At 36.5% G+C, this 26831-nt stretch overlaps 2 protein-coding genes across 13 annotated transcripts in view; one reads left to right on the top strand and one right to left on the bottom strand.

Moving 5' to 3' along the window:
• LOC127477273 (uncharacterized) overlaps positions 1–26831 on the bottom strand; it is a 702414-nt gene that overhangs the window by 483627 nt on the left and 191956 nt on the right. The gene's annotated exons all lie outside the window — the stretch shown is intronic.
• The window catches only part of CNTLN (centlein), a 263978-nt gene that overhangs the window by 152381 nt on the left and 84766 nt on the right, over positions 1–26831 (top strand). For all 10 annotated transcript variants that reach the window (XM_051801353.1, XM_051801346.1, XM_051801345.1 and 7 more), the window contains 3 exons: positions 5770–5895; positions 10925–11046; positions 13739–13864. In XM_051801353.1, the coding sequence (XP_051657313.1) occupies positions 5770–5895; positions 10925–11046; positions 13739–13864 (374 nt within the window). The remainder of the gene's footprint in view (positions 1–5769; positions 5896–10924; positions 11047–13738; positions 13865–26831) is intronic.

Raw genomic sequence — 26831 nt, 5'->3', positions numbered from 1 at the left:
TTTTCAATGTAAACAATTTTATGAAGACTTAACAGTTGTTGACTTTTTAAAGTAACAGTAATATGAATTTAAATTATAACAGATTTGTTGATTCTTTTTTGAGTTACTAAGAAAATTATAAAGGTTATGTTACACATAGAAATCTTTTTTACATGCAGCTGAGAAATGAGTAAGATGTATCTAGTTGGTAAGTGTATTTATCTTTCTTAAGAAGAAAGAATAAAGTTCAGGTGAAAAAAACCAATTCTAACTTAAGCATAACTACATTTCACTTATCTACTGGCACTATTTCTGTCTTTTAGGTTTTTTTGGATTTTTTTTTTCTTGTATACAGTGCTCAGGTTTTGGTCAAACGAACATGAAGTCCAGTTTTCTTTGACGCATTCTTTTGAATGCCTGGCTTGTCTACTTCTTGTTTTCCTGCTTCCCTTTTTTTTTGTTTTTCCTCTGCATAGAGTTTTAATAAACTAATGGTTATAAACAGGCCTTTTGCTGATCATAGGTGGAAATGATATCTATTTGCAACTACATATGGCCTAAACTGCAAAATGAGGAACTGAATTTATTTAAGGAACAGTCAGCAAAAACATGGGCAACTTTTACTCTCTAACAAATTTCCTATGCTTCTTTGCTGTTTGAAGAGTTGCAGTTTTTCTAACACAAGTGTATGGTATTCTTAATTTGTGATTAATTTGTTGAAAATGTGAGTTTATAGTAGGCTTTATGAAAAGCTTCATATTCTGCACAGAAAGAAATAAAATGGCTATGCTGATTAGTCTGTTTCTATCAATACTATGCTTACTGGAGTGTTCTCTTGCTTGATTTTAATCAACTTTGGACCATCTCGTTTCTTGAGTGACATTAATTTGGAGATTTGCTTACTTAACCTTTTTCACACTGCCTTTTCTGATTTTTGTCAGTATACCTGACTTGATTTACTTATTTTACCATCTCAAGTAGGGGGGGAATACCAGTATTTGAGATGGTAGGAACAAATGGTAATTGTACCAAATCCTGTCTTCTCTGTTGAAGTGAGTATTTGTCTTAAGAATATGCTCAAACAGTTGCAAGGAAGTGACCTTGTCAGAACTTTGCTAATTAGGGAAAGTATGTATAAAATAAACTTTTAGTTAGTCTTGAGAAAGTTGTCTTCTGGAGCAAGTTTTGTTGATTAAAGACTGTACTGCTTCCTAGCTGCTTGTCATTGCTGTCAGAGCACCACTGGCAATAGAGTTTCATGAGTCTGCCCTCATCAATCCAATACAAGGTCAGCTGGGTCAGCTCAAGCCACTTGCATTGACTTTTTAAACTAACCTGCCCTTAAATTTATGCAATTGATTAGGGAGGCAGTTTCCATCATCCCTTCTTCCAGCAATAGTGTTGAGGTGCTAACCTCCAGCTGCCTGGATGCATTGACCATCTGGGAATTATATTATCTTTGTCTGGCACAGCTGTTTGAAGATCAGTGTGTGTCCCCAGCCTTAAAGCACTGTGGAGGAGATTTGTGGTAAAGCATTTCACTTTGTGATTTCCACAGACTGACACAACAGGCATATTGTTGGGTGGTTGTAACAGAGTGAGGTGTGATTGCAGTCAGTTCATAAAAACTCTACTGGCAAGGAGACAGTCATCAAGCCATGGTAATTTGACCACTCTTGGTCATATGTCTGCTATCGGACACCAGTGATATAACTTATAGTAGCTCGTACCAGTGAAATGTGAGTTGTCGGAACAGGTTTTGTAACTAGGCCAAGTAGATCAGTGTGCAGTAGTGTTGTATTATGGCAAGGAATTGCTATGCATGGATTGATAGCTGGGAAGGATCCTGGATTTCAGTGGTTTAATGAAATGACATACCTGCTTTGAGTAACACTGTGACCTAGAATTACCATCTATTTTTCTGTAAGTCTTCAGTTTGACCTCAATATTTGTGCCGAATTTAAGGACATAGCAGATATGTGTTGTAGATTGACATTAAAAAGATATCTTTCTGGGGCAGTTTTTAACTAAGAATATATTTATTGTCAGAATATGCAGTTAAGGGTTTTTGGTTTTCTCCCCCCCACCAGTGTTTGTTAGGCTGGTGATACTTACCAACTTGAAATTTCACCAGAAAATGTTTCACCAGAAACAAGTTTAGGAGGTGAAATATTTTGTTAAGGAAACAAGTTTAGGAGGTAAAACATTTTGTCAAGAAATTTTGATGCACTATGATGTACAAAATAGTAGAATAAGTTGCTGCAGAAGAAACAGCTGTATAAAACAATCATTTTTAAGAATGTAAATTTAGATGTGGAAAATATGGTCATGGTTTGAAAATGTTTAGTTATTATTTTGAGGTCTGGTTTGAGTATGGAATCATGAATCATTTACAAAAGCAGAATTATTTACAGATTTTGCATGTTCCTGTAATATTGTTAATGTTGTGTTTCTCTAGGCAGTTTTATGTAAATGGTGCATTATGCTCCTAATTTTTTGTTACCAATATACCTAAACTTATTGTTAAGTATTTCAACAGCCTATTTTAAGTGAGCTAGAGTACCCTATTACAGTGCAAAAATCTGAAATAGAGCTTTTACAGGAAAAATTGAAAAACTCGGGTTTTAACCTAGCAGATCATAATTTGAGCACTGCAGATATGCTGGAAAGCAACAATGTAAGGATGCAAAGAAAGCATGTGGTACAGTAGTTTTAATGCCTTGTGTCTAAGTCAGACTGGTGATGCCAAACATTTTTGCTCAAGGGTCTAGATAATAATTTTAATATCTGTTGACGCTGCTTATAATTCTGGAAGCTTGTTTAAATGGTTCTTGTGTTATCTGCCAAAGACTTGTTAAAATAGCTGTTGGGAGTAGAAGGTTTTACCTTATTAAATACTGAATAAGGGATTCTTAATTAAATGAACTATTTGAAGGATAAATTCTTTGTAGGTTTGTTAAAATTAATATTTATCAGATATTTTGTGGTGTTTATCAGAATGACCATCTTTCCCTGGAAGGAAAATGAGAGAAATATAAATAGTTATTATTATGATTTTATAAATGAAAAATATTTTTTTTCCAAATTCTTGATTTTTATGGTAGGACAAAGTGGGGTTTTTTTAGGAAGAATGACAAAAATGTCCTTTGAAGGTTATACTTTTGACTTTGTATGGTGTTGGATCGCCTCTTTCATGGTGTCTCACTCTTAAATATAGGCATCAGTAACAGTAGCAGCTATAAATTATAGTAAATGAAAGAGAGCCATAAATAATTCTGTGGCTTAAACTGATCTATTAAATTAACTGAGGTCATGATGGTTTTTGTGTGTTCAACCTCTTCCTCATCTATTTTTTTTTATTGTGGTTGAATAGAATATTGGAAACTTGGAAGAGATTTCTTTAGTAAGGTTGCAAGTTTGGACATGATTCTGAATGATATAAATAATTTACAGGAGTCAACCGTCATGTCCATTTACAAGAGTCAATCGTCATGTCCATTTCCCTGAAAACCTTCTGGTTTACCCATATTTGTTATCTCATAACATTTTCTTTGAAAAATGTATGATGTTCTTTCTTAATATCCTGTACTGTAGGCTATATTTGGAAAAAGACATAATTTACAACATTTGTTCAGGAGCATGTGATGGCACCTCTGTGAAAATATGTGTAAGAAAGAACAAAATGCTGCATAAGCAATGTAGAGTGAAGAACAGAAGGTGAGAAACAGCCCTACAAACACCAAGGTCAGGGAAGGAGGAAAGGGAGAAGTTGCTCCACATGCTGGTATTTCCCTGCAGCCCATTGAGGGGATCACCATGGAGCAGATGCCCATACTAAAGCTTGTGGAGGAGCCCACAGCGAATGGGTATTCCATCATGGAGGCCGCAGCTTGTGGGGGGGAGTCCATACTGGAACAAGTTCCTCTTACACAAACTGTGGTCCATGGAAGACCCACTCTGATAAGGTTTATCCTGAAGGACCCTAGCCTATGGAGAGGCCTTATGCTGGAGCAGGGAAAAGTAAGGAGGAAAGAATGGCCTCAGAGGAAGTGTTATGGACTGACTAAACCTCTCTCTGCACTGCTCAGAAGGAGATAAAGAAGTTAGGAGTGATGGAATAAGTTGAGGGTGGGGAGCTGGGAGCTCCTCCTGGGAGGGGGATAAAGTGTTGGTTAATTTTTTTCTTTATTTCTTACTACCCAAATCTATTTTAAGTGACAATAACTTAAACTGATTTTCTCCAAGGTGAGTCTGCCCATGATGGTGAATGGTAAACCCATAAGCTTTATTGCCCTATTTTCTCCTCCTATCCTAGTGAGGAAGGAAATTGAGTGAGCAGTAGAGTGGATGTTTGACCCTTTGCCAAGGTTAACCCACCACCAATGTCATTGTCTGCTTCCTCAGAGTAATGTAAATGAGACTACTGTGTTTGTCATGAATTGATCACTGTGTCAGAAATAAAGAAATTACACTCCCTTGTGTAAAACTAGATACAAACTTTTAAAACCTATTGTGGAGAATCTGTGCCAACTTGATATGTAGATCCTAGTATTTTTTTTTTTTATTTGGGGGTTTTTGGTGAGAGTGAGGGTAATGATGCTTTTTTAAAAAAAATTGTTGTTTGTTGGGGGTTTTTAAATCTCTTTTATGCACATTTCAGAAGTAAAAGTATCCCAAAACCACCTTGGCAATATTTACATTCGTAATTTAAAATGTGTGGTATTACTATTTTGTGATATTTCATGATAGATTTTTTTTCTCTCCTTTTTGGAAACCCATCCTATTTAAAGTGAAAAGTATGTTCCATGGCATCTTGGAAATGTATCATACTGGAAAATAATGGACAAAATAAAAAACACCAGCTGCTAGTTAAGATATTATTTAAGGTTAAATCAATTTAATGGAAGAGTAGAAGTGTTGACATATACAGTATTGAAGAAGAGTTTATTCTGAATTCCTTTTGCTGTATATCGGTTATTTTACAGTGAAAGTGGCAAAATGCAACAACAATAATCATAAATTTTTTGTTTGACTTTATGTATTTACATATTAACATTTTACCTTATTGATATTAAGTGTGTGTTAGTATTTCTCTGTTCTTAACCAAAGTTATTCAGAAAATCTGAAAGTCTAATTTGATGAGGTCTTTCTTTCTTTGCCATAAGGACATATGACATAGAATGAAGAAAGCTGCCCAGTTTAAGTGTTACTTTCACATACTCTTTCTCCAGATTGCTATATGAAGCTGTACATAATATAAACACATATTCTTGTCTCTAGTTAGTCACATTATAGTTAATGACCATATGGTCATTATGGTATAAGATCTACTGTCTGTTGTATTTATATTCCTCAAGCATATTGTTCCTTCAACTTCACAGTGTGTTAAACTATTTCAAAGGGAAAAAAATCCTTTCCCTCTTGTTTCTGGTTGTCCTATCAAGTGTAACCTTGGACCCTTATAGAGCAATTAGACCAGCCTCTATCCCCTCCTTTGTAATGAGGTTTCTTGCATTTCTGAGTCTATAACCCTTTAGTCTTCCCTAATGGGACATCATTATTCTGAAAGAAACAATGTAAATGTAAATGAATATTCTCATTAACGAGTCACAGAGAAACCTTTAGTGGTAGCGCTGTGGTAATTCTGCTTGTTATTTCTCTGGTATTCCATGCAGATTTTTTTTTTAAAATTCATTATTAGTATTCAAAATTACTTCTTCTTTAATTCTGCACGTCTTTCATAATCCGGTGTTCCAACTAGTTCAACCATGTCCTTGTTTTATTCTCCAGGAACCACCTGTGAAACGTTCAAGGTCTCTGTCCCCAAAGAGCTCTTTTAGAGAGTCAGAGGAGCTAAGGAAGCTTAAAATAGCTGAAAGGAAGATTGAAAACTTAGAGAAGACGCTACAGCTAAAGGTGAATGTTAAAAAAATCCAAACCAAAACCTGCTAGCTATAAGGTTGCATAGTAAGATACTCCAAAATAAACAGGCATTTTAAAAATTAAAAATACACATATTGTTATGGACTCTGTATTAGCGTAAGGGAGCACTCTCCATTAGTTTACCTTTTTGTTTTACTGTGTGAGTAATCCTGCAGTCCTATAGAAGCTTAATTGAGCTGTCATCAGTAACACATACTTGTTAAATACATTTTCAAAGTTTGTGTCTGAGAATATATATTCTGAGAAATTCTTGTACTCATATAGAAGTAAAGTAAATCAGAAAGTACAAAATTTTTTTTCTTTATAGTGAAGCCGGTATTTTAAAATGTTAGTCAATTACTTGAAACAGATTTACCCCTGGAAATATTAGCTGTTATGGCTCAGAAGTTGCTGTTCTAACAAATGCTGTTAAAAAACCCCAATAAACAATCCTCCTTCCTCCACCCCTTGGTAGAATATCTTAATTGAGCATGTATTACAATTTCTCCCTGTTTCATAGATTTTTGTAGGAGTTTTTTTGTTGGTTTGGTTTTTTGCTTCAGAAATACAGTACCTTTTGAACAAACTATTGGGTTCAAATTGCACCTCAGAACACAAAACTCAAACCCTAAGTCATATTTTCTTAAACATTTAAAATTCATCCTCTCCTCCCTCCCCTCCTTCTCCTCCCTTCCTTTTTTTGTTGCTTATGTTTGTTCAAAGTTACAGAATTTGAAAGGTGTTTTCAGTAGCCTAAAGCAGAACTGTTTATATTGAACATACTGTGATAAATGTCAGGTAAGTGAAAAAATTTGATAGCTCTACCAACCATAGTCCTTAAGCTCCTGCCTCATGCAAAAAGACACCAATGTGATAAGTCAGTTTTAGAAAAACTGTAAGTGGGAATTATATTTTAGCACAAATGCCACAGGTCCTCACCCCGTATACTTGAGAGAGTTCAGTGCAGTGTCCTAACACATGTAGAGTATATGAAAGATTATTATAATAATATAGGAAAGATTATTTAGCCTACGGATTCAGTCTTACAGGTCGTCTTGTTTCTGGGAGTCAGAAAATTAATTTTGTTTCATTTTTCCTCTCTGTTTAGAAATCTAAGGCATGTCCCACCAGCTAAATCTGAGGTTGAGAACTGGCCTTTGGGAGGCTTTCTTTTTGTTACTCTTACTTGGCCTGCCAGACGCTGATGCTACAGATTATTCTGACATGTGGACTACAGCTGTTCACCCTTAGAAGCAAAGCTCACACAGCAGTGTGTATGGTTGTTGCCTTAAATGATAGAGAGCTCCACTCTCTGTGTTTTCTTCTGGAAAGAAGAGTGAAGGGAAACACTGATTTTCTCAGTAGATACTGAGTAGATACTCAGAAGAGAAAGAACTCTCTCTGCATAACCTCATATCATAATTTGTACCAGTCACCATCCTGCCTTATCTTCTATTTCATCTTAAAATATAATTTAGGAATCTATGCAGGTTTATTATGTTGCAAGTGTGGGATCTCTATCACAGCTTTTAAACCATGATGTCATGAAGGGCTAAGTCTTATATCTCCCCTTGAAACTGAACACATGAACTCTTTGCATTTTCTCTTGAAAATCTTCTTGTCTTCTTTTGCAGAATGCTTTAATTATTTGAAAAGAAACTGTAGAGGCTCAGGTCAGCATACTAAAATGTTATGGCACTGCATTCAGAATTCAGTGAGGCTACTGCCAGCATGGCAGTGAACTAAGCTGTCATAACATTAATGTCAGAATATTTCTATTGGCGTTTTGTGATTTCTTGGTATTAGCCTTCTCTTAGGAATTTTTTCCAGCTAAGAATAATGCATATGAGCAACATTTTCAGAACTGGCACTTGCATTATTGCCTCCTCAGACAGGGTGTTGACTATATGATTACTTGGAATATTTTTGTTCAGAAAAATCCTTGCTCTATCGATAAACACACTGATGATGCATGTGTAGAAGATGAAATTGTGACCTTATCCATTAGTCTTTCTGAAAAACTGGTAACAATTAAAAAAAAAAAAGAGAGAGTGCTCTATTTATGGGGTTTTCAGGAACAGGAATGCCCCAGTCAGTATTGCAAAGGAGCAGAAAAGGACAAGATCCTATTCACAGGATTTTCCAGTTCTCCTCAGCTGATTCATTTCTGACCAAGAAAAGTTAGCTGTTACTATCTTTGTTGCTTTTATAAGCAGGATGATCATGTAAATTCAGAGTGTCCACAGTTTTTATACAGAATTGCCTTTGTGTCTGGACATACTAAAAAGTAACAGAGCATGCCTGATTGTGCAGTTGTTTACAGAAGAGAATGTCAAAATAAATAAGAGTACTTACTGGGTTTTAAATAATGAATTATCAAGCTGCTACTGAGAATGATCCAAAGCATAACTACATCAATCTACTTTTAGTCTTTCAGAAGTAGGTAAGAGTTTTGTTGTCAAGAGTAAGTATTTGATATGAGCTAAGAATATGTTATCTTCTCCCGTATTATGTTTTTAGAACTGTGAGCGCTGGCGTAGCCCAGAGTAGATAATCCTGGCTGTACCGGAAAGCTCTCAAAAGCAAGCAGAGCTCTTCCCTTTGAGTTTTCTCATCCTATTTAAGTTCTAAGTATTTTGGAGATAATTAAAACTAGGATATGTAGGTCTCTCTTTAGGCCCTCCTTAATATTTGTTTATGTGAGCAAGACCACACTCATGTTTAGCTCAGATTTCCCGTGTAGTCCTATTTCTTGTATGGTGCTCAGATGCTAAAAATAGATTGTTATTAGTATTGTGGCTTGTTCACATAACTGTTTGTGGAATAAACTATTTTGGTAATGATTGGGTATGTCACTTCTTGTAAGCCTAAGAATAGTAGTCAAATAACTGAATCAGCATAATTTTTAAAATTTCTTTTCTACTATAACAGAAGTTGTTACAGGTCAAGTTCAACAAAATTTTGAATTAACTGCTAATCTTTTGGCTTATCTGAGCTGCCTGCCAGAAAAGAATGGCTTTTTTTTCACAGGCATTTGGATTTTTCCTCTTGCAGATTGGACTTTCTCTTATTGTCTTTCATTATTGCTTAGGAAGTACTATAGAATGACAGTGAAGAGCTGGAGAATAATCTGGAGGTCCAGCACTGATAGAAATGGTTGTTCTGTCCATTTCTGTAAATATATAGAAAACTGTGTATAAGACAGTTTAGTTAATAAATATAGCATAATTCAATTAGAGAGAGACATATCTAACAAATTCTGGAAATTTCAGTGTATATTTAAAATCCTGAAGTGCTTAATTCAATAAAGACAGTGATTAAAGCAGTTAATTGTCCAGTTTCTATTTCTGCAAGAGCAGAGCAAGTGATAAAGGAAGGGAATAATTGTAACAAAACAGATAATAGAACAGGTAAGCAATAATGAAAAATGTAGATTCATAAATAGGAAAGGCCAAATTCTACAGTTGGTTGCACCTCTGAAAGGGCATTGACACTAATAAGCTTCTTAGAATTTATGCTGGACATTATTTTTCAGTACCTTGCCAGACTTGATCAGTTTTTACTAGCAATATCAAACAATGTTGGAACAATTGTTTCATGAACTTCTCTTGAAAACACATCTGTAATTGGATTCTTATGAAAATTTCCTGTTACAATGTGAAACACAGCATGGTAATAGTTTTTGTGTCCTTAGTCTGAGTTATATCTTGCTATTTGTGTGATTGGTTTTAATATTATGGTAGTATTTACATGAGCCACTTAAAAAAAGTCAAAAGTACTTTTTAAGCAATTCTAAATTTATAAATGTGTCTGGTTTACAGGTTGTTTCAGAAAAAAAACCTACTACCACCACCACTTTGAGAAAGTGTTAATTGGTCATGTCACTTTGGACATGCTTCTGTTCCTAAATCTCTTTGTGTTGCCTGAGTCACTTCCAAAAAACTTCTGGAATTTTGTATGTAGTAACATTTGAAATTCTAGCTGGTAACTTTCAAGTTTACGCATTGTGAAAGCAGAGCTACATTTTAGAAGCCAAGCTTAGTCTAGCTACTTTGTAGTTAGCAGTACTCTAGAAACCCTTGCCATTTTTTTGTAGTGGGATTTTATTGCTTGAGACTCTGGCTATTGGTGTGTCTTATTTATTGGCTAGTGCTGAAAAGCCCTCCTTGCATGTAAGCAGTAAATACTTGCAGATAAAGTATTGTGATTTACTTAGTTATGTAGTTGCTCTACAAGCAGAGCTCCTATTGAAGTGGAAATGAAGCTCTGAGTGCAAATTTTGCTACAGGATAATGTCTGATGAATTCTTTATTGCTATATGCCAGAGTTTGACTTGCTTGGTACTGTGAAATACTTCTTCTTGGTATTCTTTTTATTTTTTTTTCACAGCACTGTACTGTCATTTGGGAAAATCTTTTAAACTTAGATGATGTTGTCCTGTAATATATATTGAGGTGTATTGTTCTGTACATTTTTGGTATGGTTTTGATTATACAAAAGCTATTGTAAAAATTGGTTTTATTTCTTGTTTGCTGCATTACTAGAAGACAAAATCTGGAAGTTGCAGGTTTATATATATATATAAACAATATATGAAAAAATACTGAAACCTTTAAATTTAGGGGTTCCAGTATTTTCCTTGAAAATACAAAAGTCAGTTTTCCATTGGGGGAAAAAAAAAAGGTAATTTGAAAAAAAGATGGTGCCAGCAATCCTTTTTCAGTCTATATATTTTCAGATGTATTAGGCCAATGTATTCACAAGGTGAAAGCTGACATTTTGGTAGTAAATTTTTTAATTTTCTCAGAAGAATGAAAAAAATATTTAATTTTGCCAAATTAGCAAAATTTTCCAAAGTAGTAATAAGAAAATTTTGATCTCAAAGACTGTAATTCCTGATCATTCTATTTAGATTTCTGATTTGCTTAATAGTTGCTAAAAGAGAACTTCTGTTTCATGTGGTCTGTATGACAGTCTCTTACATTTTGACTAACTCTAATTCAATTTTTCTGGTTTCATACAGACTCGAGAAACTGATGAGCTAAGAGCAGCCTATGAAAAACACAAAGAAAGGCTGCAGATGTTACAAACCAACTACAGAGCACTAAAAGAACAATTAAAGCAGTGGGAAGAGGGTGATACCAGGTAAGTTACATAGCTCATTAAAAACATTTCTCTTACACGAGAAATCTGAACAGAACTATTATATAAGTATTGAAAAGAGAATTTGATTTGAAGGAAGAAGGTGCTATGACTATGATCAAGAGTTTATCCCTTGTTAAAGCAGAATATATGGCTTATCCCTGTATGAGAAGAATTGCAGTTGAAACCAAGAGGAAATGTATCAAGCTGACACCTTGACTTATTTTATTTAGGATCTCATGGTGAGCCTGAGTACTGGACAAAGGTCTGCTAGGATTACTTCCTTATGTTTATGTGATTCCCCAGTCAATTATTTTGTTGACTGTGTCTGTTTTTAATTTTCTTTAATACAACAATTGCTGATTATGTTTCAAATGGTTTTAAAATATAGTTTCATTCATTAAAAATATAGAAATAACAACCTCTCTAACATTAACTGAAACCAATCCTGAAATCTCCTTCCTAATAGGGAAAAAAATAATATGTGAATGAAAACAGGCTGGTTTTATATGTTAAATTATTTAAAAATCAATTATTCCTGATAATTTTACAAAAAAATTGCAGTAAAGATCTTTATTAATGGAAAGAGTAATGACTGTACTACATAAAAATTTATATGATGAACATTCTACATATAATTCTCCCTTAAATTCTATACAGAACAGTGAAAATTTTATTCAGAACTTCTTTTTTTTTTTTTTTTTAAGTCCTTAGCAGTCAGTTAGAATTTTTGGTAAAAAAATGCATTTGAAGTTATGAAAACATTTCACTTCAGTTATCAGACACTCCCGTCTTTTGGGACCTGGTTCAAGGAAGTAATTTCCTTGTAGCTTTAGCAGGACTTCAGCATGCACCTACAGCTCACCAAACGCATATGCGTTTTACTTAAAAATAATTCTTTTTGCAATTAGAACAATACTGACTAATCTTGACACAAACTTTGTAATGCTCTCTGAACAAAAAGAGAGTCAGAAAAAATGCTGCAAAACTGGTAGCTGGTCAGAGTCCTACTGATAAACTATCCCTCATATATAAGTAATGCTCTGGCCTATATGAGTAGATTTGCATTGCTTTGAAATACTGTGGCATTTACTTAAGAACAGTTTGTCTTTTAAAAAGACAAAAAAGTGTGGATGAAAATAATGGTAAAGTATAAAACTGCTACACCATTCGTGATAGCACAGAAAGATTTTTTTTAAAAATCCAAGCATAATTACAAATAAATTTGTCTAAATTATAATGAAAAGGTGCTTCTTATTTAGGAAAAACATGGATGATTTTTTTCCTCTAGCTCATTGTTTTTAATTCAGTGCAATCTGGAAGTGACTACAGGATGATAGTTACTATATTCAATGAAATTATTTAATCCTTTGTCTATAGCTTAATAGGCATTCATTGTCCACTGAGAGGCCAAGACTGAAAAGATAAAAAAATTCAACCTAGATAAAGACAGTAAAATCAGACTTGATATACAGTGAAGCACTGAGTGTTCTGGTTCTGATAGCTTTTAAAAGATAAATGAAAAAAAAAAGAACAGGAAAGAGAGACAAAAGTGACTTCTGTTTCTGTTTAAAATAAATAAAACTAGCTTGTGATATGACAGGAATTTGGGAAAAGTAGGTATTGGGTAAAATGTAATGTTAAATCTTCATTCATCTGATTCTTCATATATATTTAAGATAAGCGGAAAATAGCAGGGTTTTTTAATTGTTGTCATCATAGTAGAATTATATGAAGCCACACTAGAAGAGGTTTGGTTTTCCTTTTTAGTACGCTTAAACAAAGGAAAGTAGCTGAGGCTCAAATAAAAACAGTCTGTAGCAATAAGACTGTTATATAGTGCTGCTGTAATGTAAGTTGTGCATTAAGAACTCAGTATCAGGTCCTTATGTGGCACTTCTGATCCTTTATAAGTGATGGAGGACCCTATTCTCCTTATTTGTCTTAGATTAGTATCTGTTATCAAGATGGCAGCTGATGGGACCTAATCCACCTGTCAGTGTACATAAAACTTGCACTGATGTACATGACTGCAAAGATGATGGGGTCCTTAGGAGGTTATCACATTCTCTAAGACTTTATTCTATGCCCAGTGTGAATTCAGATTGCAGAGAGTTTTAAATTGATTTCACAAAGAATTTTTAATACAATTTTTAGCTTTTGCATTATTAAAATACATAAAAATATTTTAACGACAGAAAAACTGTTAAATATTTTAAATTTATTTTTCTGTGCTTTTAAATTCAATATGCTTTTTCCTTATACGTCATCTTGTCCGTAGACAGTTTATTCTTCCATTGATCTGTAGGACAGTACTTTGATTTAGAGTAGGCATTAGTGCAAGTTCCAGATTGGTTTCCCAGGGCATTAGGGGAGCTGGTGGCTCTCCATTTTTTTTCAAGAGATTATGTGATGGTTTCAACTTCTGCTTTCTCATACTTTTGTTTTAAGTAATGTTGATAGAATGTTCTGCCACATGTAGGTTGAGACGCATGGTGTCATACTAGCACAACATCTGTCTGAAACTATGCTATTGGACTTCTCTGTATTACCACAGTTAAGGTTTTGTGCCTCATAAAATGTATACTTCATGCAAAATGTAGATTCAGTAGATGATGTAATTGAAAATTTGTATTTTCGGAAAGCAAAACATGTAGGTATTTGAAAACAAACAAGCTGTTTTTTTCATAAACAGACTTGAAAATAGTAAAAGCAGATACCAGCATGCAGACTCCTGTCAGCTTTGTCAAGAGGATCCTGACATGGTGTGGAATGAACTGGCTTTTTTCAAAAGGGAACACAAAAAGCTGTTGATTGAAAAGTGAGTTTGCTTCTTAAAAGGTGTTTAAGTTAAGAAAAATACTGGGTTTTTTTCTGAAGATAGTACTTTGCAGACCATATAGGAGGAATTCCTTGCAAAATTGCAAGAAAAAATGTCTTCTACCAAAAGCAGAAAAGGAAAACATCAGCTCTTTTTTTTTTTTCTTCTCCCCCACTCCCTCCCCCTACCCCTTAAATCAGTGACAAGTTACAAGTTTGCTAGCACTAACAGAAACTGTATTCCATGATCTAGGGATTGTGTTAATTAATGTGGCTCTCATCTGTTGGAGGTGTCGCTCTTCATTAGCCTGTATTTTCCACACTGCCGTGCTTCATTTTTGGAATGAGGTGGTGAGGGGATAACCTAGCCAGCCATCCTTGTTTGATCTCTGTGATACATACGCAATGCAGAATGCCTCAGCTCTCTTGGTTCCCTGCCCTGTCCTGCTAATCCCAGCTGAGCTCATTATGGTGTAGCCTTGCTGCTACTCCTGGAGCCAGAGCTGTCCAAGCTAATTACTGGTAGCAGCAGAGCTGCCTGTTAAGGGTCTGGTGTGGATCTGCTAACATGGTCCTTGGTAGTGACCTGCAAAAAGCACGAGGGAGTTGCTCTCTTTCTTGCTGTGCACAGCCTGTCCTTTGGGTTTAGTGCTGATCCCTTCACACGGCTCTTTCAGCTGTAGTTAAGTGTAAAACTTGGTGAAGGAAACTCTTACTTTAGAAAACATACAGTTTGCTGCTTTGATCTCATAATTCATAGGCTATTATACTCAGCCAGGCAAAGTAAAAAAATGTCCTTTTATACTAGACAAAAGGAAGTTAGTATGGTATAATTAGCCCTTTGCTACTATTTAACACTTTCTGTAAGTCAAGTTGATTTTTTTGTTTTAATTTAAGAATCAAGACATCATAGAAAGTTTTATTCAGACTTTGGTTTTCTCTGCATTAAAGAAAATGTGTTTTCCCAATGGGTCACAATGTAAACCAATTTTGTGCCAATGCCATGAAGGCTGTTATCACAGAATTTCAACAGCAGCAAATTGTTTTGTACTAAGTCCTTGTGTTGCCCATAAGTTGCCTTCATGTATTACAGACAATATTGCCAGTAGCTGTGTTACATGGGATATTCTTATATCTGTCAGTTACAGTTGTCTGCCTGTTCTTGTTGCTTCATTGTTGTCTTTGTTTGCTGCTTTGAAACTATAGCAACAAATTATCACATGTAATTATTTTGTGGGTTTTCTTTTTGTATTTTTATATAGGAAAGAACACTTTCTTGCCATACATGTAATTGCAGTTGTAATTCTCCTTCCATCACTAAAGAATGTGAGCATTACAGGCAGTAGTGACTCAGGAGCAATAACATAAGCCTTCTTTTTCATGCAAAGCCATGCAAGAGAGATTGCTTATGTATTGTACACACCCCAAAGGTTGGTACACTTAGACTGGTTTTTTAGAGCTCCTGTGCACTCACACTTATGGGGAACACCCTTATGTCTTGTACATTGCAGATTAGTGGCTTTGACTAGATTGTGGTGAGGTGGCATGAGCAAACAGAATACAGAATTTATAAGACAAAATAGGTTCGTAAAATACTGCGCAGTACTTAGTAATAAGCCAGTATGGCATTGTGTTCATTAAGGTGAACTTCTTGTGTGGGTTTAGGTGCTTTTTATTCCTTATGGGCAACTTCACTTATTGTTGGTTGAAGTAAGGAAGAAATGAATACATAACTGCTGTGGGGTTTACATCTGTCTTTCTGTAATAATGACTGTCTTTAATTTGTTGAAGCCAGTCGTCGTTTCAAGATCTGAGTTCATTTTCTTAAGAAAGTCAATACTAAATTTAGTGTACTTTTGAGATCTGTGGATAGGGCTTCTTTATATTGCATGCATTCTTTTTTGAGCTCTGTGGATAAAGGGTATGATTACTGAGTTGTACCAATTACTTATATGTATAATTTTATCAGCAGTGTAAGTAAATCATGTTAACCCATAGCTTTTGTGGATGCACTTCATTTGATAGACCCTACTGCTTGTTAGCTTGAGTTGGTGTAGAACACTTATATGCCAAAACCAATGCAGCATTGCTTAAAGAAGGGTGTCTGTGTAGGGATTTCATTTTGGTTTAAGTAGTTTTAACTTTCAATGTGTAATTTTCGTCTCTGAGTAGGCCAAAGAGTAAATGTTAGGAAAACAGGATTATTTATTGTTGTTCGTTTATGTGTTTAACCTGTAAGAAAGATTTTCTCTCCCACCCTCTGAGGGGTAGAGCGATGATGTAAAATGTCTTTAATCTGCACATACATGGATCTGACAATTGATGGATAGTAAATACATTATAGGGTAAAGCCAGGGAAAACTGACTTCTTTTGCTGCTCCCAGGCTCCAAAGTGATCATTACCAATATTAGCACACTGTAAAGAGTCAGTTTGTAAGGTATGAAATCTGTTTTTAAGTCAGGAAAAACTGAAGTTGCTTGGGAAGTAACATGTTCTGATGGTGCCTAATTCCAAATCCTATTGAAATTGGTAGAAAGACTTTGTGTCAGCCGCTGCTTTCTGTCAGGTCTTTTCTTTTATAAAGTCTTCTTCGCATCATAGGCAAGGATTGCTATGACTGTCCTGTAAGCTATTAAACACTATCCATCTTTCCAAATCTATACTAGCACACAAGAAAATACAGGCTTTGGGATTTAAGTTTAAGCACCTGTTTTTAAAAAAATGTGAAGTTTTCTATTTTTGTGAAGTTCAGAATGCCTAATATCAGAGTTAATTTTCGGAGATTTGTGGCATTGTTACTACTTCTTTTTTTAGCATTTTGATTAGTAATGAATAGTATGTACATGTTGTATTGCTTTGCAGTTAATACTGAAATATGATTCAGAGTCATGGGCTGCATACTTTCCATGAATTATGTATAAATTTAAGCCATTTTTTTATATAGAAAAAAGTATTTCTATATTGTTACAATCCCATACTAGATTAGTAAAATATAATAATCATTAAACTGGAGTTATTCAGTGTTTGCTCAATGTTTTATGCTTATATTTTTCTTGAATTTCCCAGTATTCCGCCTGAAATCAATGAATCGCAGAATGGATAAGGTTGGAAGGGACCACAGTGGGTCATCTGGCCCAACCTCCATGCTCAAGCAGGGTCATCCTAGAGCACAAGGCACAGGATTGCATCCAGACTTGGATTACTCAGTGAGGGAGACTCCACAATTTCTCTGGGCAATCTGTTCCAGTGCACCCACACAGTGACGAAGTTCTTCCTCATATTCAGGTGGAACTTCCTGTACATCGGTTTCTTCCTACTGCCTCTTCTCTTATTGCTCGATACCACTGAGAAGAGCCTGGCTGCACCCTTCTGACCTACCCTCTCTTCAGATATTTCTACACATTGATGAGGTCCTCTCTCAATTCTCTCTTCTCAAGGCTGAATAACTCTCTCAGCCTTTCCTCATAAGAGAGATGCTCCAGTTCCCTAATCATCTCTGTGGTCCTTTGCTATATCTGCTCCAGGAGCTTCGTGTCTCTTGTATGAGGAGCCCAGAAGTGGACACAGCACTAGAGATGTGGCCTCACTAGGGCTGAGTAGAGGAGGAGGATCATTCATCTTGGCCTGCAGGCAGTCCTTTTCCTAATGCACCCCAGGATACCACTGGCCTTCATGGCCACAAAGGCTGGCTCACGGAGAGCTTGTTGTCCACCAGGACCCAGAGGTCCTTCTCAGAAGAGCTGCTTCCCAGTGGGTCAACACTTTGCCTGTAGTGGTGCCTGGGGTTATTCTATCCCAGATGTGTTTGCTTTTGTAGAATTCAGACAGTCTGCCCATCTCTCCAACCTGTTGAGGTCCTTCTGAAGGGCAGCACAGCCCTCTGGGGTATCGGCCACTCCTCCCAGCTTTGTGTCATCAGTGAACTTGCTGAGGAGGCATCTGCCCCTTCATCCAAGTCACTGATGGAGAAGTTAAACAATACTGGGTCCAGTAGGAGGACATCACTAGTGACAAGTCTCCAACTGGACCCTGTGCCACTGATTATGACCCTCTGGGATCTGCTGCTCAGTCAGTTCTCAGTCGACCTCACTGTCCACTCATCCAGGCCACACTTCCTGAGTTTGCCTATGAGAATGTTGTGAGAGAGAGTGTCAAAGGCCTTGCTGAAGTTGAGGTAGACAACATCTCCTGCTCTCCCCTCATCCGTCCAGGTAGTTGTTTTGTTGTTGAAGGCAATCAGGTTGGTCAAGCATCATTTTACTTAGGTGAATCCATGCTGGCTACTCCTGATTGCCTTCTCATCTTGAACACTGGTGTGATGTTTGCTGTCTTCCAGTCCTCAAGTACCTCTTCTGAGTGCTACAACCTTTCAAAGATGTCCATGAGTGGCTCATCTGTGGTGTCTGCTAACTCCCTCAGCACTCATAGATGCATCCCACCAGGGCCCATGGACATGTTTGCCTAGGTGTTCTATAAGCCAATTATCCTTGACCAAGGAAAGGAAGAGGATTTTTTTTTTTTGGCTATTGAATTGATTTACTGTGGTACTAAGTGCATTACAGAATAATTATTTTCTGGCTTTATAGAAATTAGTTTTACCTGGCATCTTTGTTAAGCACTGTTCTCCCACTATTTACTCTTTCACAAAAAGTATCAAATTATATTCCACCATGTTTACCATACAGATTGAAGGCTTCATTTTTAATTTTACAAGTTACAAAATCTCATTTTTAAAATTCTCTATTAATAAACAAAACAAAACAAAAATAAAAAGGTCCAGAATTTTGGTTCACTTTGAGACCTAATCTGGTAGTTAAGAAAATAGTCTAAGTTTTAAGAGCCAGCAATTCATTATCTTTAGAAATCCTGTAGCAACTATCAACTAAATTCATGCCCAAACTGAAGAGTTGTAAACAGAACAAAAAAGAAGTGAAAAAAAATCCCTAAGTATTCTTTGAAGTGTAAGTATTCTTCAAAGTGCTTATTAGTCACAGATTATTCTGAGTTGGAAGGTATACACAGGAATCATTGAATCCAACCCTTAGCCCTGCACAGGACCATCCACAAGAGGCACACTGTGTGCCTGAGAGCATTGTCCAAATGCTTCTTGAACTCTGTCAGGCTTGGTACTGTGACCACTTCCCTGGGGAGTCAGTTCCAGCACCCTCTGGGTAAGGAACCTTTTTCAAATATCTCACCTAAACCTCCCCTGGCACAACCTCAGGCCATTTCCTTGGGTCCTGCCACTGCTCACCACAGAGATCAGTGCCTTCCCCTTCTCTTCCCCTCATGAGGAAGTGGTAACCTGCAATGAGGTCTCCCCTCAACCTCCTCTCCTCCAGGCTGAACAGACCAAGTGGCCTCAGCCACTCCTCATACGGCTTCCTTTCAAGGCCCTTCACCATCTTTGTTGCCCTCCTTTGGATGCTCTCAAACAACTTTAATATCTTTCCTGTATTGTGGCACCCAAACTGCACACAATATTCAAGGTGAGGCCACTCCAGTGCAGAGCAGAGTGGGCTGGCGATGCTTTGCCTGTTGCCCCCCAGGACACGGTTGGCCCTCCTGGCTGCCAGGGCACTAATGACTCATATTCAGCTTGCCATCGACCAGGATCCCCAGGTCCATTTTTATGACACTGCTTTCCAGCATCTCATTCCCCAGTCTGTACAAACATCCCGGGTTGCTTGGCCATTAATGCTAGTTGGCCAAGCAAAAACAATTCCACAGCTCTGCATGGATGTCCCATTTTGGTCTTTTCACGAGTCATTTTCCCAATGAAGAATGCAATACTTGTGTTATGCCACAGTCATTTTTTGTTAGTATCGTGTTGTTGAAGGCTACAGAAGCAGGTATTGCCTTGCATATAGTCATATATAGTTACATGAAAATAGGCATATAATGTTACAGATAGAAAGATACATTATTATAGATATATATGTAGCATAGACATATATGTCTATATCTCTAGTATGTTTCTTGGATTTTTAGATAGATTAATTAAGCTTTGTCTATGAAGTGCTAAATGTTACCTTACTTTCTATAGAGTTGTCTTGACATATATATGTCCACAGATATTTTTTTCCGCTTTAGATAGAATCATTTTTGTACCTATAGTACTTTCATTTTGCTGGAATTCGTGGTAAATTAGTATGTAGCTTGTCCAATTGAATGGCTACTTGATTGCAAACTGGCTCATTTAAATTGGCATTTCCATGTTAAAATTTAGTTTACTGGGGTATAGGGATACCTGTCCCTTTGGCCTTTATGTACAGACTTCAGCAAGGTATAGGTAACTATGTAAACTATTGTGTAAGCTTTACAATTTTACATCTTTCATTCTGTAATTATTTGTAGGACGTCTTTTAATAGATACCAACAGCACTGAATTATTTGACATAATACATTTTTCGACATTAGGCATTATGATGTAAGTCATCATTTTCACGGCTGACTGGAAATTTGTCCGTATGATATAGTCATATGCAGCTAGAGATAAGGAGGAAGTGTTTATGAAGTGAAAGAGATAGCCACATCATTCAAAGAACCTATGGTAGTCATTCGTTCCTCTGAGTGCCTGTGTATCTGTGCCTGGTAGCCATGTAGGAATGTGCTCTGGATCTTTAAAGCATGTGGAGTCACTGCTCAATAGCATCCTTGCTCTACTATAGCAGGTATTTAATAAAAGTTTCCGATTAGTTTTGCTTTTTCAGGAAAACAAGACCTCATGATTTGTGATTTCCTCGTTCCTGTAGAGTCAAAGCAACCGTTACATACCATGTGTTGATATGTCACAAACTAGTTGACAAGAGCCTAACTTGGGGCCAGCAACAGCATGCAATGCCTCTTGCCTTTTCTAGATATCAGAATGGGTATGGTGGAGGAAAGCTAAATTAACTGTTCTGGAATGGTGGCAGTTAAGAAACATAACCTTATTGATTCATCTGCTTCTTGAATGTGTCTTTCCTCCTCACCCCCTTTTTTTCTAGAGAACCTGCTGAAATAATGCAGTTTCCACAACCTTAACTGTCTCTGACAGTAGGAAATACATGGTCATCAGAGACTTTTATTATTTAAACCTCCACTGTTTTGTGCAACATCTGAATACTGCAGTATTTTTTCTTTGTTCCCCTGACTAGCTACATTGTATGCCAGATAATTTGGAACAAAGTGCGTTCATGCTAAATCAGTGTTAAAAAGTGTAATCTACAGCCTATAACCCTTCTGATTTACGTATTATCTCTGTAAAGTAATCTTTCTAGTTCTCAGTTTTAGCAGACATCTTACTGCAAAATACTAAAATTTAGTAGGTCAGGGTTCTTGTTTACTTCTTTCTGCAATTAGTAATTCTATAGTGCAAAGGGATATATAGTTAAAATGATGATGTGTATGTGTTTGTTTAGCTTTTGGGTGGAAAAAAAGATTGCTAAATCTGAAATGCCATCTTTCATTCTGCTGAAAGAAATTGCAGCCTAAATTCTGCTGCTGGTGGTGGGACTCTTCAAAGGGTTGTGACAAAAGTGCATGATCACTGACTGATTGTTCAATGAAAATGACAGGCTCAAGTGTGAGAATGTGAAAGAGTATGTACAAATAATGTAAAATGTAAGAAACTAGCAACATTAGGTGTACTGCAGGGTGTAGTTTTTAAAAGATCTTTTTAAGGCACCAAAGTCAGCTGGAAATGCCACATGAAGTAAATTAGAATGAACATACATGGCCCTTTTTGGGAAGAGAACTATTTTCTCTTTTCTAGCAAGATGCCGGTTACATTATCACAAGGCACTGTGTCACCTAATTGTTTTCCAGTGAGAGCGATCAGTCAGGGATGATGAGATTAATGCTTTTTAATTGTTAAGCTTGTCTAGAACATTTCTTACCAATGTCTACCAGATCTTATAATTTCTTGCGTCCTAGCTAACGGACAAATTTGGAGGCTTAGTGTATTTTTTTAATCATATACATTGGTGCTTTTCATTTGTTCTTCCATGTTTAATCAGACTCTTCTTGTCTACAGATGTTTGTACCTCAGTACTTGTGCATGGTGGGATTGTGTCATATTGAAAACATGCAGTCATGCTGCTAAACGTTTTTCGTAATACAGAAGCAGAGAAAGGCAGACTTGAAGTTTCATTACTGATAAAATCTGGGCATTGTAGTGACAAGAACAGCAGAGAGATGGTGAAGGAAGGACACTGTGTATTAGCTTCCCTTTGTACTGCTTGCAAGAACTATTGCCTGCCTTGCTGTTGAATCAGAGTGGTTTCTGTAGATTATCTGAGTGGTTTAGAAATGAATTGTTGTACCTTTGGTAAGCACACTGCCTGCAAAAGGGCTGTCTTTTTCTTGCCTCTGTGGCCCAGACAAAAAGTCATCAGCATTTATATAGAAAGGTCTGATTTATCAGTCTACAAGTATGTATGTATATATAAAAATAAACAAGTATAAGTGTGTCTTGTTAAACTGTACTGAATGTTCATAGAAGAGACCTATAAACCTACAGTCTATAACACCAAAGCACACCAAAGCTAGTAACGTGTCAGACTGCTGTATTGAGAGAATAAGGAGGGAGTAATGAATGTAAGTTTCTCTGCAACACCTTCAGTTGGGTTCCTGGGAATTCTGGTAAAGATAGCAGTGCTTGGTGCTTTCTGGCAAGATGAATTTAGCATACAGTGCTAGTTTTCCACTTTCCTTTGCATAGTAATGATTTTTGAAGGAAAATCACAAATTTTTATGATTATGTCTCAGCTTAGCTAATCCCATATGGAACTTCAACAACTGAATTTGGGGAAGATGTAGGGACATTTTCTTCAAAGAGTTTGGATAGTATTTTACCACAAAAATTATTAAGCTTTATTTATGTATTCTTGCCTTATTTCTTGGACTCTTTTCCCTAAAGTGTACCATATTAGAATTCTAGAAACTCAGATGTGGAGCTAAGTGGACCTTTATTATGATCTTCATGATAAACTACTTAGCTGTCTTTTGTTGCATGAGGCAGAGTATGCATATACATGCAAAGGTTTAGCCTATCTTAATGCTTTTGGATCTTTTCAGAATTTGTAAGAAATTCAGAATACATCTTCTAAGAAGTATTGGGTTTTTTTCAAACACAACTACGTGAGAATAAGCATGGAATCATCCAAATTTTCCTAAAACTCAAATATTTCAGTGTAAGGAATAATTTAAGAAATTGATTTGCATCCTTATTTGCGTTATTAGAAACCAGTTGCTCCATATGAGCAACAGATGTAGGCAATAGAGGCTTTAGTGTGTTGTCATCTGAGGTCTATATAAAGGCTAAAAGCACTGATGCAAAAATAAAATTCTCCTGACACCCACATGTGCTGGTTTAAAGGTAAACCAGCAGGGGAAATGAACTCAACTCAAAAAGAGAGATTATAAGTCAGAATAACAATTTAATAAAACAATACAATAAGTACGATTTTACAGACAAACAATTGGTTTTAACCCACAAAGCCCAAATATATAACCCAGCACCCTGGAGCATGAACAGAGTGGTGTTCTTTGGGCCCCCTGAGTCCAAAGTAAAAGGAGAGGGGAAAACCTTTTGGTGAGAGTGCTGTTGCAGTCTGGTCGAGAGTGGTGGTTGCAATCTGGTTGAAAAGTGGTGGTTGCAGTCTGGTTGAGAGCGATGATCTGCAGTCTTCCTCTGGATCCCATAAGTGGTTGAAAAGGTCCTAAGACTCCAAGATTATATATCCTCCAGTTCAGGCAGGAATGCTCAGTACCTCCCTCGGGGCGGGGGGGGGGGGGGGGGATGTTCCTTAATGGGTGTGAGGACAAGAGCAACTCCTGTCTCCCAGGCCTCTTAACACCTAGTTTATAGCCTGAGGAGTCAGGCTCTGTGTGCAGATGGTGTAAATGGTTCATTGATAACAGCTTCTGGGAAATGGCATGGAAGGCTATAGAATACAGAGTTTTGGGTTACACCCATCCAGTGATGAACTGGTCTCAGCTGTCCTAGCTAGGATACCATGTAATAGAATCCTCATCCTCTGTGCTTCTCTGAGTTATGTTAATGGGCAGTGATACCTCAGTCTTGGCCCTTGAAGTTGAATCCATTCTGAACTAATTACAGGTAAACACTGTTTATGAGATTGTTAGGATGGTCTAGTTATAAAGGAATGAAAAATTGCAAATTAAATAATGAACACAATTCACACAATGTAACATTTATATTTTCTTTAAACACTTTTTGGTCAGTCAGGTGGATTTTGTGCTACAGTGAAACAAATTCAAGGTTACTAAATGGTAGATAAAATTTTAGGCATGTTATTCTACCATCCTTTTGCAAACTAAAGGTTATGCTGCATGTTGAAACTATCTTAGTCACTATCACTAGTGCTTCTTTGGTTTTGGAGTTACTGTTAATTTGAAATATATCTCAAAACTTACTCTTGACAACTATGACACTATTCACGTTTTTCTTATGTGAACAGACATTGGACTGGTGGGAGAGTTGCTTTTATCCTTTTTTGCTCCTGAATGTGGGTTGTAAATCAGAAAGACTTTACTTATCACCAGCAGATAGCTCTCCCTGCAATTTTCATCCATCCTACAAGTGACTGAATTGGGAAACAAGAATGATAAAGACGTATTTCTGGGAAGTGAATGGACAAGTAAGATGGATAGCTCAAAGACTCTATATAGTCAAAGACTTCATTTCTTTGGTTAATTAAGGCTATACGTTTCTTACTGTGAAGGAATTACAGTAAATCATTCTGGAGAGTTTGAATGATCACAGAACTGCAGTAATGCTGGTACTTTTTGCTTTACTCTTCCTTTGGCAGCGTTATGCCCAGACATATGTAATGCTCTCTTGCACAGTCTATATCAAACACCTGCTCCCAGGTTTGCTCTCACCTCCCAGGGCTGTCAGTTGACACATAAATATACAGACCCATGAAAAGAGCATATTTTGCTGTTACTGCAGGCAAATGTACTTGAATTGTAATGCTGTAGGAACAAAGTGAAGATTTTCTGCCAGAGTAGTATTTCACATGTAAGAGTTGGATAAAGTTTCTGCCTAGCTCAGTTCTCCTGACTCTAAATAATTTTGAAGTAGTAGAAAATTAGAATGAATGTTTGCGTTTTGATGCATCAGACTTAATTTGTGAAAGCCTCTTTCTGTATTTTCTGTATGGGCTTTTTACAAGAGTTTGTATAATGTGCATGTGTGTTCTACTCTGGTTTTACAGAGCAGAATTTTTACCCTTTTGAAGAGTCAAGAACAAAAAGTAAAATTCAGCTTTGCTTACCCAGAAGATGTTTCTATATTATTCTATGATGTTTCTATGATGTGCTGTCTTTCTTCTCAAGGATCTTTCTTTTCTGAGGGGAAGAAAGGAGAGCTACTTCTGCTGTCTCATTTTCCTTGCAAGGATTATTAGGCTATTTAGCTTAAGGTCTGGATAAGAAAAAATTCTCTGATACTACTTTGACCTAGTGTCTTTAAAACTTACTTTTTTTGGCTAATAAGCAATGCTACCGTCCCTTTTTAAGAACCCTGATAAAGAGCATGCAAAGCTTGCTTAGCAGTCTTTTTCTGTCTGATTTTCTTCTTAATTTGGCTTTCCAGTCTTTTACAGTCTTCCATGACCCTGGAGAAAAACATCGGAACATTTGAAAAGGCAATAGTTAACCCTTTGGACTCAGACTCCCTGACTACAGCAGCTCCTGGAGTAGCCCCCTGATATCAGTCCACACAAGCAACAATATGCATGAGGAGATTATGGTTGGTTATGCTTGTTTCTCCAAAGAGTCATCCTGCTGCAGTCTCTACAACATGTAATCCTTGGGAACGAGTCAGCTTCCTCAGTGGGTTATTTCATCTTATGTATTCAGCTCTATTAGAAATTAGATTCTCTTTATTTTCCAGATAAAACTCCCTGGGACAAATGGAAAAAAGTCTTATTGTTTGTTTGGATGTTTATTTTAGACTGCTATGAGCCTGGTCTCTTAATTCCTTTTATCTGTATGCAGGGGAATGTATGTCTCCTGCTTGCTTTACCTGCACATGCTGAAAGCTGCTGATGAGCAATGGCTGGCTTATGGGATGCGTATTACTCAGGAGACAGAGGTTTGCTGAAGAACTAACTAGAGTCTTCTGGCAATGGGTTAACCCAGGGTCAGCAACTCTGGAGGGAAGGAACCCTTTAAACTTCTAAGTGCGGAGAGAAAGTTTATGCTATAGTTCAGGCTATCTTTCTAAATTAGCTTTTCTTTAGTGCATTGAGACTCAAGTGCGCATGTGTGTATGTACCTTAGATTTGGAGCTGTGTAAGAGCTCCTGATGTTATCTTTAGAATTGCTGACAATTAAAAATAGTGAGTACTAGGATATTTTGTTCTAGCAAGAAGGTATATTTTGCAGATGCCATGCTCATATGCAGATGGCAGGAGCATTTCTCCTATTCTAGTAACTTGATAAGTAAGCAACTATTACAAGGAATGTCTTGCTGATGCCTAGCTATAATCTGAAGGAAATCAGAAGTAATTCCTCTAGCATAACTGATACTATAGCACACATTTTTAATATACTATCTCTTCCTATGTTCCAAACTGGCATTAAAAATAAACTAAATAACGAAGGAGTAATCAAAAGTATTATATTGCCAAAAATAGAGTTTAGCATATTGTATGATTCTGGAAACAGCAGATACTGTAGTTGTGGATCAAGATGAGTACCTTAAAAATTTATAAAATACCACTATAAACTATTATCTGGATAGATTTGATCTCTTGATTTCTTAATATCCTTGTTTTAATATTACCAAGTGAGGCTGTGTTAATCATGGTTGGATAGAAAAGCATTGGTACATAAAACAGAATGGTGCACTCTTTCCTGCTCCTGGTGGTGCATTTTGTATATATGTTACAAGTAAGAAGAATGATTTTTTTCATGAAGTTATTTGTAGTAAACCAATCATGAGATTGGTTCT

The sequence above is a fragment of the Manacus candei genome, unplaced genomic scaffold (assembly GCF_025592945.1).
Source record: "Manacus candei isolate 608988 ecotype Guabito, Panama unplaced genomic scaffold, ASM2559294v1 h1tg000051l, whole genome shotgun sequence".
Taxonomy (NCBI): domain Eukaryota; kingdom Metazoa; phylum Chordata; class Aves; order Passeriformes; family Pipridae; genus Manacus; species Manacus candei.
The sequence above is the reverse complement of the archived record's forward strand: the minus strand, read 5'-3'. Positions and strand labels throughout refer to the sequence as shown.